The 16,838-nt window shown below is 31.8% G+C and overlaps 1 protein-coding gene across 3 annotated transcripts; it reads left to right on the top strand.

Annotated features, from left to right (window-relative positions):
• The first annotated feature begins 789 nt into the window (after positions 1-789).
• On the top strand, positions 790-16,044 carry LOC109809187 (putative leucine-rich repeat receptor-like serine/threonine-protein kinase At2g19230). Of its 3 annotated transcripts, XM_029273242.2 has the most exons (14): positions 790-932; positions 999-1,119; positions 2,589-3,186; positions 4,387-4,895; positions 5,001-5,139; positions 6,446-6,517; positions 6,606-6,677; positions 6,751-6,822; positions 7,485-7,624; positions 7,746-7,963; positions 13,511-13,637; positions 13,971-14,033; positions 14,134-14,323; positions 14,864-16,043. In XM_029273242.2, exons 2-14 carry the CDS (start codon positions 1,008-1,010, stop codon positions 15,267-15,269), a joined length of 2,718 nt encoding a protein of 905 aa, XP_029129075.1. In that variant the 5' UTR covers positions 790-932; positions 999-1,007; the 3' UTR covers positions 15,270-16,043. The 3 variants fall into 3 exon arrangements, with proteins under 3 accessions (XP_029129075.1, XP_029129073.1, XP_029129074.1); XM_029273240.2 differs by having other exon boundaries at positions 842-1,119; positions 14,864-16,044; XM_029273241.2 differs by having other exon boundaries at positions 843-1,119; positions 2,598-3,186.
• The last annotated feature ends 794 nt before the right edge of the window (positions 16,045-16,838 follow it).

The following is a 16,838-nucleotide window of genomic DNA, read 5'->3' as shown; positions in this document are numbered from 1 at the left end:
AATTGTCTAGTCTAATGTCCGATTATGCCTCTAAATGAGGATACTTATGAAATAAAAAAATTAATTGGGTAAATTATTTATAATTACTATTTTTGTAAAAAAATAAAAATTCAATGTCCAAATCATGAACATTATATATTGGAATCATACTCATTCTAAAATCAATATATTTAAATCGACTACTTTCTTTACTTTAATTAATAGTAGTTAAATATACTATCTTAATATTATTATTATTATTATTATATATTATTTTTAATTTAATGATTAGATCATTAAAATTTAATGTACATAAATTGTTAAGTGGAATAAGTCTACTAAAACTTACCTTTAGAATAAGTATTTTTCTCAACACATGAGATCAAATTATATTCGCAATTTTTTTTATAACTATTATACCATTGAATCATTTTTAATTGAATAATTATTTTTTTAAAACTCATGGTTAGATTTAAAGTTATTTTTTCTCATATCATATATAAAAAAATTATATTAATCCAAAATTATTTGATATTTCATCAATTCATATAGATTAAAATTGACATAATATATATTTTAAAATATATTAAAATATAAATAATTTAGTTATTTTTTATTATTATTTAATTTTAATAAAATTTGACATATACATTCAAAATAATATAAAATTATAATTTAAATTTTTGATAGATAAAATTCATTTTCAATATAAAATTATTTGACAGTATAATATTTGATCATCCCATATGTGTAACCTAATATAATCATGTATTCTTAATCATTAAAAAAATAAAAATTTAAGGTTGGTGATTTATTTCTGGCCACACTACCCTTTGTCTAGGTCAAACTAAGGTGTCAATGCCCCTGCTGTGTGTATTTATAACAAAATAGTATATATCTTAGAAACTGCTCGTCTTTGTATTCATAGAACTTGGATATATATCAAGTTATTGGTGAGTTCATATTTGTTGCGGTTTTTGTGCCTTTTTTTCTTGTGACTAAAGTAAGCTTCGATGCAGATATATAACATGAAAAGAGAAACACAATGGATTTGGTTTGTCTTGGTTTTACTTTTCATTACTCATACCATTTCAGCTCTGGACAAACCCGTTGCAAGAGAAATGATCAATAACAAACCTGGTATGCATACCGCAACTACTTAAAAATTATATTCTGTTTGAATAAATTTCTTTTAAGCATTTTCAAGTAGAACTCATTTTGAGTTTTTAATTTACCTTTTGTGGACCCTTTAATTAATGTCATGTAAAATTTAAGAACTTTTTTCTATTTTTTCTTCAATATAAGAACTTATAATTTGAGTTTTTAATTCACTCTACGGGGATTCTACAATTAACCCACTTTCTTTCGTCTTCTTCTTCTTCTTTTTTTTTTTTGCAAGAACTCTGTTTGTATGAATCCTTGTAGAAAAACTTGTTCTATATGTAAAAGTTATATCACTATGTCCAATGATAAAATAAATAAGAATTAATTCTTATAATAATTACTTCTTAATAAATATGTTTAAGAATATCTTCAATAGTAATTCTTATAAGTAATTTATTAAAATTTTAATCTTATTTTAAATAAAATCCATCCTATCATATCATTTTAAGCTATTTATACTATTTTTTTTATATAAATTTTGTTCTAATGGTGAGATATATAAGAAACTCATAATTTTATAAGTTTTTTTATTTAGATTTCACTTTTTACAGCTCAAAAAATTAATATAATTATTATAATTAAGTGTTAATTTAATTAAACATAATAAATAATATTTTGACATATAATAAATTAATAATAAAATTTACATAATTAATTTAATACATATAAAAAAATTTACATATTAAAAAAATTATGTAAACATAAGAAATATAACGATGTTGAATGACTAATTTTTTATTCGTGAATGATGAAAGGTTGATGATACATGATATATTTTTTTATTTGTAGAAGTGATTTGCATCCTCAATTAAGATTAAAAAATATTAATTTTTTCATAAATAATGTTATTTATTTAAGTAATTTTATAAGTCATGTCATCACACTTCAATGAAAATTGTTACTTACTAATAAGATACACCACTATCATTCTCCATTGGAAATGCTATAAAATCATTTCCAATGAAAAATTCTTATACGACTTTTTAAAATATGAAACTAGTTTATTTTTTTTTTTTACCATTGAAGTGAAGTGACAGTAAAATTGGTTCTTATCTAAAAACCCACAAGAACCAACTTGTAAAAAAGAAGAAAGAAAATGGATCATTAAATAAGAACTCGCGTTTGATTCGAAGAAAGAAAACGGATTTAATATATAGAACCTACGTAAAATGAATTAAAAACTCAAGTTCAATTCTTCTATATATGGGAGAGAAAGAAAAAAAATATAGGTCTTAAATTCTATATGGCATAAGCGACTCATAAAAAGCACATTAAGAACATGCATTCTTTTATTGGAAATGCTGCTGTAAGAATTCTTTTATTGGAATACTCCCGTCATATTATTGAAGGTGACTTAAATATTTCTAAAAGAAAAAGTAAGGGGAAAAAAAAAACATTTTGTATGAGATGGAACTTGGTATGTATATGATGATGTGAGTGAATAGAATTTTCAGGTTTCATAAGCATAGATTGTGGATCAGAAATAGATTACCTGGACAGCGAATCTGGAATGTGGTACGAGTCAGACAATGGTTATGTGGAAAGAGGAAGCAATCACATGGTTTCATGGAACGTAGACTTAAACTTTCGCTATTTCGGGAAACAGTTGAACACACTGAGATGCTTCCCGGAAGGAGAGAGGAACTGCTACAGCCTGAAACCGAAGGAGGAGCAGACAAAAAACAGCAGCAAGTACCTCATAAGGGCTCTCTTTTCATATGGAAATTACGATGGCATAAACCAAGCCCCTTGTTTCGACTTGTACATTGGAGTCAACCTTGCACATAAAGTCAACCTCAGTGGCTACGAAAACGGTTACTGGAACGCCGAGATTATTCACACTGCTCCCTCTGCCTCAACACAGACCATAGATGTGTGTCTTGTGAGAAGTGGCCCCACAATCCCTTGCATTGCTTCATTGGAACTACGACCTTTGAACACTTCCATTTATCAGACGCCACCTACTGATCCACAACAATTGTTGATACTCCAGCTAAGGATTGACGTTGGCACCCCTCCACTCCCTCCGCCTTATGATAGCGAGTAATAATCACTCTCAAAACTTCGTTACTTTATGGTTTAGCTCCATCAACTCTTGATTTTAATATCTCCCCGGATTAGTTTTTACTTTTTACCATTTGACTTGGGGAAAATCTTAGTTTAGTGGTGTTCAAATCAAACCAACTCAAAAAAAAAAAAAAAAGTTGATCAATAAAAAAAAATGCAAGCCGATCAAAAATCATAAATTAACAATTTAGTTTAGATTTAAAAGTTTCAAAATTTTCCAAATGCATAATGCCCGTATATAAAATTGACACATAAAATTATAAGTTAATAAAATATGTTTTTCTCTCCAAATATAATTATAATATTTAAAAAGTATTTTATAAAATTGTAAATTATTAAACTGAATTTTAGAATAAAAAATTATAAATTACTTATAATATTCAAAAATAATTTTGATTAAGTGGCAAATTATATGTATAAGAAAAAATATTTAATATAATAACTAAAATTACATTAAAAAAATATTTTTACTAAAATAAGATAAGATGTTAAATATATTAAGTGTGACTGAAATATTTTAATATTTGTATACTTTTAATTTTATTCTTAATATACAATCTTAAAAAACAATATAATATTATATATTTTTAATTAATTTTTAAATAACAAATTTTAAAATTGCAAAAATTAAACTAAACTAAATTACAAAATACTAATCTAATATGATTCGAATTTCATAATTCATTCAAATTCAACCAAATTAAATTACAATCAATTTTATTATTTGATTTCAGTCATTTTTAAGGAAAAATAAATAAATAAATCAAACCACACGACGAACCACAACTTACTTTACCAAATAAATAAATAACTTTGCTACTTTCCTTAAGTTTGCCATCAGGTACTTCATGCATTGCGTGTTTTAAATATATAACTGAAAAATACTTCTAAATATTTGTATTTCTTAACATAGTTTTTAGAAGTAAAATTGTTCAAGTTTTATTTGATATAAACTATTTCAAATGATAGATTAAATAATTTTTTCTTTCTATATATTGATGGTGAAATATAAGAAATAATTACTTGTAAAATATATTAAACTAAATATTAAATACAAATTGTTCACCAAAGTAAAGTATAATAACTTAGTCGTTCCAAACTCTTGTATCATATATATAATTGCCAATAATGACTGAAACAAGAAATTGTTTCCTTTTGTTTCTTCCTCCACGAAAGTTCATTCTTTAGGTACAAAGATGACGTGTATGATCGGACATGGCGGCATAACCTGGACGGTATGAAGGATTGGTATAGCTTGGATATGAAATCTGTTAACTTTGACAATGGAAGCAGTGATTACAAGTTGCCATCCCAAGTACTGAGAACTGCGGTCCAAACGCGGAATGTCTCGAAGCCATTACAATTTGACTTTGACAATGTCTTTTTCGAGCCATTGGACAAGCCTTTTGAGTACTTCATCTACTTTCACTTCGCTGAAATTGAGCAACTTCCACGTGGACAAAAGAGAGTCATCGATATCACCCTTGAATTTGAACCCATCCTCTCACACCCTTTGGTTCTTGAATACCTCAAGCCAGTCACCGTTAGTCCTCAGAAAACAACTCGGGGCTTTGTTTCATTTAACATTACTGCCACGTCAGAATCGGATGCTCCACCTATCCTCAACGCCTTTGAGATTTATAAGTTGATAACGCAACTTGATTCACCAACACACACTGCAGATGGTATGTATATATATATATATATATATTACATAGGTTATCTGCTTGGTTATGATTAAAATAATGAATGTGTTATGTTATATACTTGTTGCAACATGCATGTTTTAGTTGGTGCTATTGTGGACATCAAAAGTACGTACCAGATCTCTAGATTGAATTGGCAAGGAGACCCATGTGTTCCAAAGCAATATGCATGGGAGGGTCTCATATGCAGCTTCTCCGCCACCATTCCAAGGATAACATCTTTGTGAGTACAAATTAAACTTCTTCTAATAATCTACTCTCAAGTGAAAAAAGGATATTTGGAAACTTCTGAGTCAAGAGGCTGGTGTCTGTACGGAGAGAGATAAGAAAAGAAGAAAAATTAGTGATTAATATAATTAATGATGGGTGCAAAAGAAAAAGAGAAATAAAGAGGAATTCAAATTAGAAAAATTCTACGTACCATTATAATCGTGGAGTACCGAAACAGTTATTTTATTTTTATTTTTTTTATTGTACTTACTTGTTTTATTTTTATTTTAATTTAATATTTTTAATAATTTATCTGTATAAATTTTTTTTATATCTTTATATTATTTTTATATTTTTTAATTTATATCTTAATGTAGCATTTATTATAATTAAAAAATTTAATATTAATATTTTGTTAATATGTTTTAATTTTTCTTTGATGATAATTTTTTTGAATTTATAGTATAAATTAGTTTTTTAATTATATTATTTTTTTTATTTTAATGTTTTTATAATATTATTATAATTTTTTGTTTTTAATTTTTAAATTTTATCGTATATAAACAAAATTTATTATGAAAATTGACCTTTTGATTATTTTTTTTAATTAATCTTTTTATTGATTCATCTTATACAAATTTTTAATCTAAAATTTATGTTATTTTAAATTTATTTTTTAAAATTTATTTATTCACATAATTTTATGTATTAAAATTCTTCAATTTTCATGAGTCCCATAGCAATCCTTCAAAATAATAGTGTTTCATTTAATCACTACCCCAAATCCGACACCATCTCTAGGATGCCTGGGGAAGAGAAAAAGGAAAAGAGAACAAGATAAGTAATGATATTTAGACACATGTAATTTATGAATTAGACACATGTAATTTATGAATGTCTTAATAACACTTCTTATTTTTCTGTCTCTCTCATCATATCACATTATCAATCATATTACACTAATGTTATTTCTTCTGAAAAAATACATAATCAAAAGTTTTTGAATTATTATAAAGTTGGCACTTACAAACTGATACACAATAAAATATTCATTCACGTTTACCTTTTCAAAATTTTAATGGCTCAGAAGATATTTTGAATTTTCAATGTCGGAAAATACAACATTTTTCATCGTATTAATCATTTATCTAATTTTTCTATTGGTGTCTACACTTTAAAAAGTGCCGAAGAATAGTTTTTTTCCAACAAAATTATTAGTAACGTCACCGTGACACATGCATGTGTTACGTCGTAAAATTAAATTGTATTAAGATTAGGATACCTGTCTGACTTTATTCTTAATCCCAAACGACGAGCAGGAACCTGAGCTCAAGCAAGCTGATGGGGCAAATAAATATGTCATTCTCACACCTTACAGAACTAGAATTCCTGTGAGTAGTGATTATTGTCGCTCAATATAATATTCAAACTTCAAATATTATCATTCACTAATTAGGTTTAAATGTTACTTTGTTCCAGGGATTTGTCACTCAACGAATTGGAAGGACCTTTGTCAGAATTTCTGGCAGAATTGCCAAACTTAAAACTTCTGTATGTTTGGAATATTTCTAATGACTTTCAACTTGATAATTTTGCCTGCTAGTAATATTCACCGTCTTTGCAGTAATGTGACTGGGAACAAGCTTTCAGGAAAAGTTCCTAAGGCTCTCAAGGAAAAGGCAGATTTGCAATTAAGGTATTAAATATATTATTTCGTATTTTTTGGTTTGTTTGATGCCCATCTTTTGCTTTATTTGATTATTCCCCTCATTATATATATTTAAGAAGCATCAATAAACTAATTAATTCCAGAAGTTTTCACTGTTAGGATTAGGTGTTACCCCTCACTCCAACCAATTAAATGGAATGATGAAACCGGTTGCTAATTAAACAAGTTTGTAACAGACTCATGTAAATTTTCGATCCACAATTGTGACAAAGAAAGAGAAAATTAAACAACATCATACACAATACAAATAACTTGTACTCCTTTACCTTTCTCTCCGAGCTTAATTTGAGTAAACTTTTGAGTAATGTACTGGAATAAGTACTTGGTACTGTTATAATGTGATGTTAAATGTGTTTTCACAAGTCATATTTAGTAATATTGATGAGATTCTTTTCATTTGTAACTGTTATAATATTCTAAAAGTAATTTTCAATTTATAAATGTTTATGAATGCACAGCAGAAAAGGTGTAGAAAAATATAATATAGTTATTCAGCTTCAATTTATCTTCATTAAACTACATATTTGTCTTAGTAAAGCAATTTGGTTGTTGTACCGTTGCACTATACTATTCAATGATATTCCATATCCTATGATAACTAATACCATGGCACTTTTGACATCTTTCAGTGTGGATGATAATCCTGATCTTTGCATGGACTCGTGCAATAAGAAGAACTTTGTTACACCACTGGTTGCATCACTTTCAGCTTTGATTGTAATCCTCTTTATTGCTCTTGGATTTTGGATAATCAAAAGAAGACAGAAAGGTACTTAATTGTACCTTTTACCCTAGTTTCATGACTGAATTGCTACTTTATTAACCCCGAAGTCATAATCAATTTCATATATATTTGCATGTTTTAATTAGGATTTTATTTGCCACTGTAGTTATGCTTTCTGATTCAAAGAAGGGGGAATCATTGACATCAAAGTATCGAGCATTTAGTTACAGTGAGATTCTCAATATTACTGAAAACTTAAAAACTGTTATTGGAGAAGGAGGATTTGGAAAAGTTTACTTCGGCATTCTACAAGATAACACTCAGGTCGCTGTTAAGCTGCTTTCATCTTCATCAGCGCAAGGTTACAAGGAATTCCGATCTGAGGTTAAATATTGCATTTGTTAAACTTTGAAATTTGAACACCATAAATCTAATTTTGATTTATTGAACTCTCTTGGTCCCATGATAAGTTTCCTATTAGAAGAAAAAATTCATCTCAAAATAAGTATCATGTTAATTTTTCAATGAAGTATTAATTGTTTCTTTTCCTTTTATATTTCTAATAATATTATGTGGAAAATAGATATTGTGTTACATCGTTTCTGATAAAAAAGATTAATTATAAGGTTATATTTATAAAATTACTATTCTATTTCATCTATTTATTAATTTTTTTTATTTTAGCAAAATAAACAAAAGAAGTAGTTGATGGGTCCATACATAGAAAAATATTGTGGTAGGTGTGATAAGTGTGGTAGGTGAGGTAGGTGTGGTAGGTGTGGCTTAATAATGACCAAGTATCAAATCAATGGTTGTGGTGTTTTCTAGCCACATATATCCAATGGCCATGATGCATTCTTGAAGCCTATATATAGGAGGCTTGAGAGGAGGCTTAATCATCCAAGAGTGAAGCATTTCCACTCATAGAAGAAATAGAGAGAAAGCCTTAGAGAGAGTTTTTCTAAGAGAGAAAAATAGTGAGCCAATTTGTGAGTGTTATCCACAAATTGAGGATACAATATCATTGTATTTTGTATTCCCATTATTTTATAGTGGAAGATTAAGTGGCCTACTGGTCCCGTGGTTTTTCCTTGAGAAAGGTTTTCCACGCTAAAATTTCTGGTGTAATAATTTTACGTTTCCGCTCAGTGCCCATTTTGAGTTAACAGAGAAGGGAAATTATGATGCCATTTCCCAACAGTGGTATCAGAGCTCTCAGAGCTCTTGAAGACTAAGGTGTCATTCTCATAAGAAAATTCTTAGTATGCTCTGTGGTTGCAGTTTTATCTGATCTTCCACATCAGAAAAGATTATTCTTGTGGTTGGACACTATTCAGCCTGTATAATTCAAGATGGAGAGTACCACCACTCATGATGGAGATATGTTCAAGCTAACTGCTGATAATTTCTCATATTGGAAGCCAATGATGGAAGACCATTTATATTGCAAGGATTTGTATGAGCCAATCACCCAGCAAAGTAAGCCAGAGGGGAAGACTGATAAAGACTGGGAGATCCTGAATCGGAAAGCTGTAGCTGTGATCAGAAAATATATTGATCGAAGTTTGTTCGAGCATGTATCAACTTATATCAATGCGTATGAGTTGTGGACAAAACTTGAATCTTTGATTCAAAAGAAGACACCTAGGAACAAAGCCCACCTTTACAGACGACTTGCAAAGTTGGAGTACATGGACGGTCAGAACATGATCGAACATCTGAATACCTTCAAAGGTCTTGTGAATCAACTGAAGAAAGCAGAAATAAACATAGATGATGAGGTGCAAACTCTTATGCTCTTCAGTTCTCTACCTGAAAGCTGGGACACTTTAATTATCACTCTCAGCAATTCTGCTCCAGAAGGAAAGCTCAGTCTAGATTCTGTAACAGACAGTTTGCTGAATGAAGAATCAAGACGAAGAGAAAGAGGCTTAAACAGTCAGTTTGAAACCAATGTCATTGACAATAGAGGGAGGAGCAAGAATCGTGAAAAAGGAGGACGTGGAAAATCACAAGGTAGATCCAAATCTCGTACAAGAATATGTTGCTATTATTGTGGGAAACCAGGCCATAGGAAGTCTGAGTGCAGATTCTTGAAGAGAGACCAACAGGCTGGAACAGTCCATCCTGACCAAATCGACCCAAGAAAGAAGAAGGAAGATGGAACTACTACTGCAGTAACCTCAGATGATGTATTTCTTGTCGGAGAAGAAAATTATTTGAATATTGCATTTGATGAATGCATTTGGATAATTGACTCAGGAGCATCTTTCCACGTCACACCTCATGAAGAATTCTTTTCATCATATCAAAAAGGAGATTATGGTATGGTGAAAATGGGAAATCATGTCACAAGTAAAATTGTTGGCATTGGTGAAATAGCCCTAATGACTGAAAATGGAAACAAGCTTATGCTGAAGGAGGTAAGACATGTTCCAGACATGCGATTGAACCTTATCTCAGTAAGTAAGCTAGACGAAGCTGGGATGATAAATCAATTTAGTGCCGACAGATGGAAACTTAGTCGAGGAAGCATGATTGTTGCTCGTGGCAAGAAGGAAGGCTCCTTGTACACTATGCAGGGAAAGATATGTAAGGGAGATATGAATGTTGCTCAAGATGCATCCAAAGAATTATGGCACAGACGGTTAGGCCATATGAGTGAGAAGGGCTTGGAGATTCTCGCAAAAGATCATCTTCCAAATATTAAAGGGCAGCCACTTGAATCCTGTGAAGACTGCCTAGCAGGCAAACAACATAGAGTATCTTTTAGAAGACCAGATGATGCAAGAAGAAGAAAGCATATACTGGATCTTGTTCACTCAGATGTCTGCTCTACATCTGAAAGATCCATTGGCGGTGCTCAATATTTTGTTACCTTCATTGATGATCACTCCAGAAAAGTGTGGGTGTATCCATTAAAGACAAAAGATCAAGTTCTTCAAGCTTTCAAGGAGTTTCATGCTTTAGTTGAACGTGCAACTGGAAGAAAGTTGAAATGTATAAGAACAGATAATGGTGGAGAGTACTTAGGTCCATTCGAGTATTATTGTAAGACTCAAGGGATCAGACATGAGAAAGTACCTCCCAAGACTCCTCAGATGAATGGAGTAGCTGAAAGGATGAACAGAACGATTGCAGAGAAAGTCAGAAGTATGCTTTCTCATGCTAAAATTCCCAAGTCATTCTGGGGAGAGGCAGTATTAACTGCAGCTGATTTGATTAATTTGTCACCTTCAAGACCGTTAAATGGAGAGATACCAGAAGAAGTATGGTCTGGAAAGAAAGCCTACTATGGTCACCTGAAAGTTTTTGGATGCAGGGCTTTTGTCCATATTCCTAAGGATGAAAGAGCAAAGTTAGATGCTAAGGTGAAGGAGTGTATATACCTTCGTTCACCAAAAGATGAACTTGGCTTTAGATTGTGGGATCCTGCAAACAAGAAGATTGTTCGAAGCAGAGATGTGATATTCTTTGAGGATCAAACGATCCAAGATATCAAGAAACCTGAGAAGCCAAAGCAAAAGGAGGTTCAAGATTCAAGCCCCATAGTGATAAACAATTCAGGGGGAGAGATTTCTCAAAGAATTGATGAACCTAATCAGACAGAACAGCCTAAGTCAGAACAAAGTCAAACAATGCAAGAAGAACAAATGGAGACTAATCAGGAAGAACAAGAACCTGAAGTTAGAAGATCAATGAGAGTCAGACAACCGTCAAAAAGGTATTTCTCAGATGATTATGTTAATCTTACTGATGAGGGAGAACCTCAAAGCTTTATAGAAGCCATTGAGATGAATGATAAAGAAAAATGGTTGCAAGCAATGGAAGAAGAATTGCAGTCCCTGAAGGAGAATGAAACTTATGAACTAGTGGAGTTGCCACAAGGAAGAAAAGCATTGAAAAATAAGTGGGTGTTCAAGCTCAAGACTGAAGAGAACAACACAAAACCCCGATACAAAGCAAGGATTGTTGTTAAGGGGTGCAACCAGAAAAAGGGAATAGATTTTGAAGAAATCTTCTCACCAGTAGTGAAGATGACATCCATCAGAGCAATTCTCGGCCTAGCTGCGAAGCTAGACTTGGAGATAGAACAACTCGATGTCAAAACTGCATTCTTACATGGAGACTTAGAGGAAGAAATCTATATGGAGCAACCTGAAGGCTTTGCAGAACCAGGCAAAGAACATCTTGTGTGTCGCCTGAAGAAGAGCCTCTATGGTCTGAAGCAAGCTCCAAGGCAATGGTACAAGAAGTTTGATCTTTTTATGGCCCAACATAATTTCAAAAAGACCTCCGCAGACCAGTGTGTGTTTGTGAAGAATTATGAGAATGGTGAGTCCATCATACTATTGTTGTATGTTGATGATATGCTAATTGTTGGAAAGGATAAAACAAAAATAGCTGCTCTCAAGAAGGCATTAAGCAAGTCCTTTGCCATGAAAGATCTGGGCTCAGTGAAGAAAATTCTTGGAATGAAGATAATTAGAGATCGTTCCAAAAGAATGTTGTGGATGTCACAAGAAGACTATATCAAGAAAGTTCTTGAAAGGTTTAATATGCATAACGCCAAATCTGTGCATGTTCCATTACCTGGTCATCTCAAATTGAGTAAGAAGCAATGCCCAGTGAATGAAGAAAAAGAAGAAATGAGCAAGGTTCCCTATTCCTCTGCAGTAGGTAGCCTTATGTATGCAATGGTCTGTACAAGACCAGATATTGCTTATGCTGTAGGAGTTGTGAGCAGATTTCTATCAAATCCAGGAAAGGAGCATTGGAATGCTGTGAAATGGATACTACGGTATCTGAAAGGAACTGCCAACAGTTGTTTGTGTTTTGGCAATGGAAATTTAATGCTCACTGGATATTCAGATGCAGATATGGCTGGAGATGTAGATTCAAGAAAGTCTACATCAGGATACTTGATTACTTTTGCAGGGGGAGCTATTTCTTGGCAATCACGACTACAAAAGTGCATTGCCTTAAGCACCACAGAAGCAGAGTTTATTGCAATCACTGAAGGTTGTAAGGAGATCCTGTGGATGAAGAAATTCCTACAAGAATTAGGACAAGATCAAGAAAGCTATGTTCTCTACTGCGACAGTCAGAGCGCCATACACCTCAGCAAAAACTCGACATTTCATTCAAGGTCGAAACACATCGACGTAAGGTATCACTGGATCCGTGATGTGTTAGAAAGTAAAATGCTCAAGATTGAGAAGATACACACCAAAGACAACGGGGCTGATATGATGACAAAATCTCTACCAAGAGAGAAGATAGAAGTCTGTAAAGAAGTTGCAGGCTTAGCATCAACCCTAAACTAATCCAAGGATAATCCCTTTTTATGACTGGAGGGGGAGAATTGATGGGTCCATACATAGAAAAATATTGTGGTAGGTGTGATAAGTGTGGTAGGTGAGGTAGGTGTGGTAGGTGTGGCTTAATAATGACCAAGTATCAAATCAATGGTTGTGGTGTTTTCTAGCCACATATATCCAATGGCCATGATGCATTCTTGAAGCCTATATATAGGAGGCTTGAGAGGAGGCTTAATCATCCAAGAGTGAAGCATTTCCACTCATAGAAGAAATAGAGAGAAAGCCTTAGAGAGAGTTTTTCTAAGAGAGAAAAATAGTGAGCCAATTTGTGAGTGTTATCCACAAATTGAGGATACAATATCATTGTATTTTGTATTCCCATTATTTTATAGTGGAAGATTAAGTGGCCTACTGGTCCCGTGGTTTTTCCTTGAGAAAGGTTTTCCACGCTAAAATTTCTGGTGTAATAATTTTACGTTTCCGCTCAGTGCCCATTTTGAGTTAACAGAGAAGGGAAATTATGATGCCATTTCCCAACAGTAGTATGTAATCTAGAAGCTTGTAAAATGTTATTCAATTAACTTTGATAGAGCTGAAATTTGAAATGCAGGCACAACTTCTAATGATTGTTCATCATAGAAATCTAGTTTCTCTGATTGGATACTGTGACGAAGGTGAAAATAAAGCATTGATTTATGAATACATGGCCAATGGAAGTCTCCACCAGCACTTATCAGGTAATTACATTTTTTCTTTAATTGGTTAGCATGCATTATATATTTAATACGCCCAACTGGCCTGCTTTAAAGTTTAGCCTTAATTAGTAATCATTTTCCATTAATTATTATCCGAACTAACGTGATCACATGGAAAACAAACTAGGCAAAATTTTTAGTGCACATGATTTATGATATCGTATTATCAAAAAGGTAGGGAGACTAAGGGGAAGAAATTTTGCATATTCATTCGTTTTTAAAATGTTTGTAAAGAATTGCAAGAGTGACTTACGTCTTTTTCTTTTCCCAATGATTCAAAACATGGTATGCACGTTAACCTTTATTTGTGTGCAGTTAACAATCCAAATTTCTTGAAGTGGAATGAAAGACTTATTATCGCAGTTGATGCGGCACGAGGTATAAAATCCACTTACATTTTTATCTATGCCAGCTTAATTATGTTTCTTGCTCCATTTTTATTGTTATCTTGTGATTATGGTTTCTTACGGATGTCCAGGACTAGATTATCTTCATAATGGCTGTAAGCCTCCTCTGATCCACAGAGATTTGAAGCCTTCCAACATATTATTAGATCAAAACATGCATTCCAAGATAGCTGATTTTGGTCTATGCAGAGCTTTTAGGAGCGATACTGATTCTCATATATCTACTCTACCTGCTGGTACACTAGGTTATGTTGATCCAGAGTAAGTAATAATTTAAATTAACTAAGATTTGTTAGTAGCATTTCTGTTAAAGTAGGGAGTTTCATGGATTTCAAACCACACCTCTGAATAAATGACAAGTGCATCGCATTGGCCTAATTACATCACAAATAGGGTGCTCTTTACAATTTCATTGCAGCTTTGGACACTATCCATGCTTCTATCCTTAAAGGCTAGATGTGCAGATTTCTTTATAAATAAAATTTTTGGAAACTCTACTTGAGACCCAACAAAATTTACTCATTTAGAATGAAAAGAATATGAAACATCATTATTTAGCATTATTGGGATGCAAACAAAATCCCACATCATTCAAATAAGAGAATGAATATGAGTTTATATACACACAATTGTCTCCATTGGTAGAGAGGTCTTTTGGGTGATGTTCAAAAGCAAAACCGAAACAAGCAGGAGCCTTATTTGTTTTGGTTTATAATTTATATAATCTAAAAATGGAGCGATAAAATGAGAGAAACAAGCTTCAGATCACTTATGCAATTTAATCGTTTGTTTTCTTAATAGATTTCAGAGAACCGGAAACTCAAATAAGAAGAGTGATATCTACAGCTTTGGCATAATTCTATTTGAGTTAATCACTGGTCAACATGCACTATCAAGGACACCTGAAAAAAATGTTCACATCCTTGAATGGGTTATTCCCATGGTTGAAACAGGAGATGTTCACAACATTGTTGATCCGAGATTAAAGGAAGAATTCAATATCAATTCTGCATGGAAAGCTGTAGAGATTGCCCTGTCATGCATTTCACCAGCTACAGCTGAAAGGCCAGACATAAGTCAAATATTGGCAGAGTTAAAGGAATGCCTATCATTAGATATAGTTCAGAGACATGTCAAAAGAACAAAAACTATATTTGAATTTACTTCATTACGGATTGACTCAGAAATTTCTCCCTCGGCTAGGTAGCCACCAATGCGATAATCTTGTAGTGTTATTCTTTGTACAAGTAATTAGTTTTAAAGCTTTCTAGGACTAAAAGAGTTGTGTGCAACCTGTGCAAGTGATGTGTTTATTCAAAGCAGGGGATTTGGTTCCTAAATAAAATATCTACTGAATAGAAATGCAACTAGATGCTTTACTCTAGGTGCTGGTTGAATGCTTTTTCTATGCTTGAAATTGTGTTTTGTTCTCAGTATGTTGCATTATTTAGAAGAACACTCTCAAGACAGTCTTTTTGTGTAATTGTTTCAATTGAGAAGCTCAATATGAAACACCTTATAAAATTTCTCAACTATCGACGAATCAATTTCACCGTGTATATAAATTTGACCTCACATACAAAAGCTAAGAAGCAGACACTTTGATCACAAATCCATTACCATCCCATCAGCACAAACTCACTTCCCAAAGCAAAGCAACAAAATTTGGCTGTCTTTGTCTCTGTTTGAATCTCAAGTGGTTGGTTATGTATGCTTTTCTTTCTTCTTCTTTTTTTTCGAAATTGATCATGTATCAGTTGGATAAGAGATGAAGGGAAACTTTGGATGAGTGACAAAATATGCAGGAAAAAAATAATTAAAGTTAGGCGGGAAACATGTACATGTTTTTAAAATAAGTGACAGAATTTATAGTGAAATTGAATGATAAAATATACAATTTATTTATAATATAAAAGTTAAAGTTATGGACTATTACGTTGACACGTCATTAGAACATTAATTTCTAATGGAAGCAACTCATTTGAGTTGCTTCATGCATTAAAAAATGAAAAAAGTGGTCTCTATTGTACCATGTCAGCATTAAACAACTCAAACACAAATTTACTCCAATGCTAAGAAACTTTAAGAAATTCAATTTTTAAAATTTTTTCTAATCATTTATGAACCAAATTTAAATTTTTATTAAAAAGGATAATTGCACTACAATGAAAGAAAATAAATTACGAGAAAAAATACACAATAAGTAAATATTAAAAATAAAATAAAGCAATAGTAAATACATAAACATTATACGAAATTAATTTTCATCATTATTATTTCCGAAACGTTCCCAAATATGTTCAATAAGATTTGCTTGAAATCTGGTAAGGAACAGTTGCTTGAGGAAGCAACTCTCTCTCTTCTTCAAGCAACTCGTGTTGCCACGTCAGAGTCCTCCAATGGCAAGAAACCGGGGCTTGAATTGCTTCATGAAACAAGTAACTCTCATTGGAGTTGCTCTAATATGTGTCAATCCTTCTTTATCTCTTTGTATTTCTCATGTAACCGTCAAGAATTTTGTATTTTATTATATCTCTTTTTTACTAAAAGTTCTAAACAATTCATTCTTTCTCATTATCAATTTAAACCTAAATTCTCCATTTTCTTGACTACTTAAAATTTTAATCCCCATTTGACAAAGTTACAATTTTCGTTATGAAATCCAAGAAGATATTCACAACTTTTTCTCTTATTTTGTTCTTTGTATTTTTTTTTCTTTTTTTCATGTTAAATGTTTATCTATATTCTAAACAATTCATCTTCACTCATTATAAAA

This window comes from Cajanus cajan, chromosome 5 (genome assembly GCF_000230855.2).
Source record: "Cajanus cajan strain Asha chromosome 5, NIPB_CcT2T_4, whole genome shotgun sequence".
Taxonomy (NCBI): Eukaryota; Viridiplantae; Streptophyta; class Magnoliopsida; order Fabales; family Fabaceae; genus Cajanus; species Cajanus cajan.
This window is presented reverse-complemented; position numbering and strand designations above follow the sequence as displayed.

Bases quoted from the DNA above. Each gene is read 5' to 3' on its own strand.
- LOC109809187 (XM_029273240.2), top strand. From the start codon at position 993: ATGCAGATATATAACATGAAAAGAGAAACACAATGGATTTGGTTTGTC. The intron at 3,187-4,386 runs GTAATAATCACT...CCTCCACGAAAG, and splicing joins CCTCCGCCTTATGATAGCGA to TTCATTCTTTAGGTACAAAG. The intron at 6,518-6,605 runs GTGAGTAGTGAT...ACTTTGTTCCAG, and splicing joins CTTACAGAACTAGAATTCCT to GGATTTGTCACTCAACGAAT.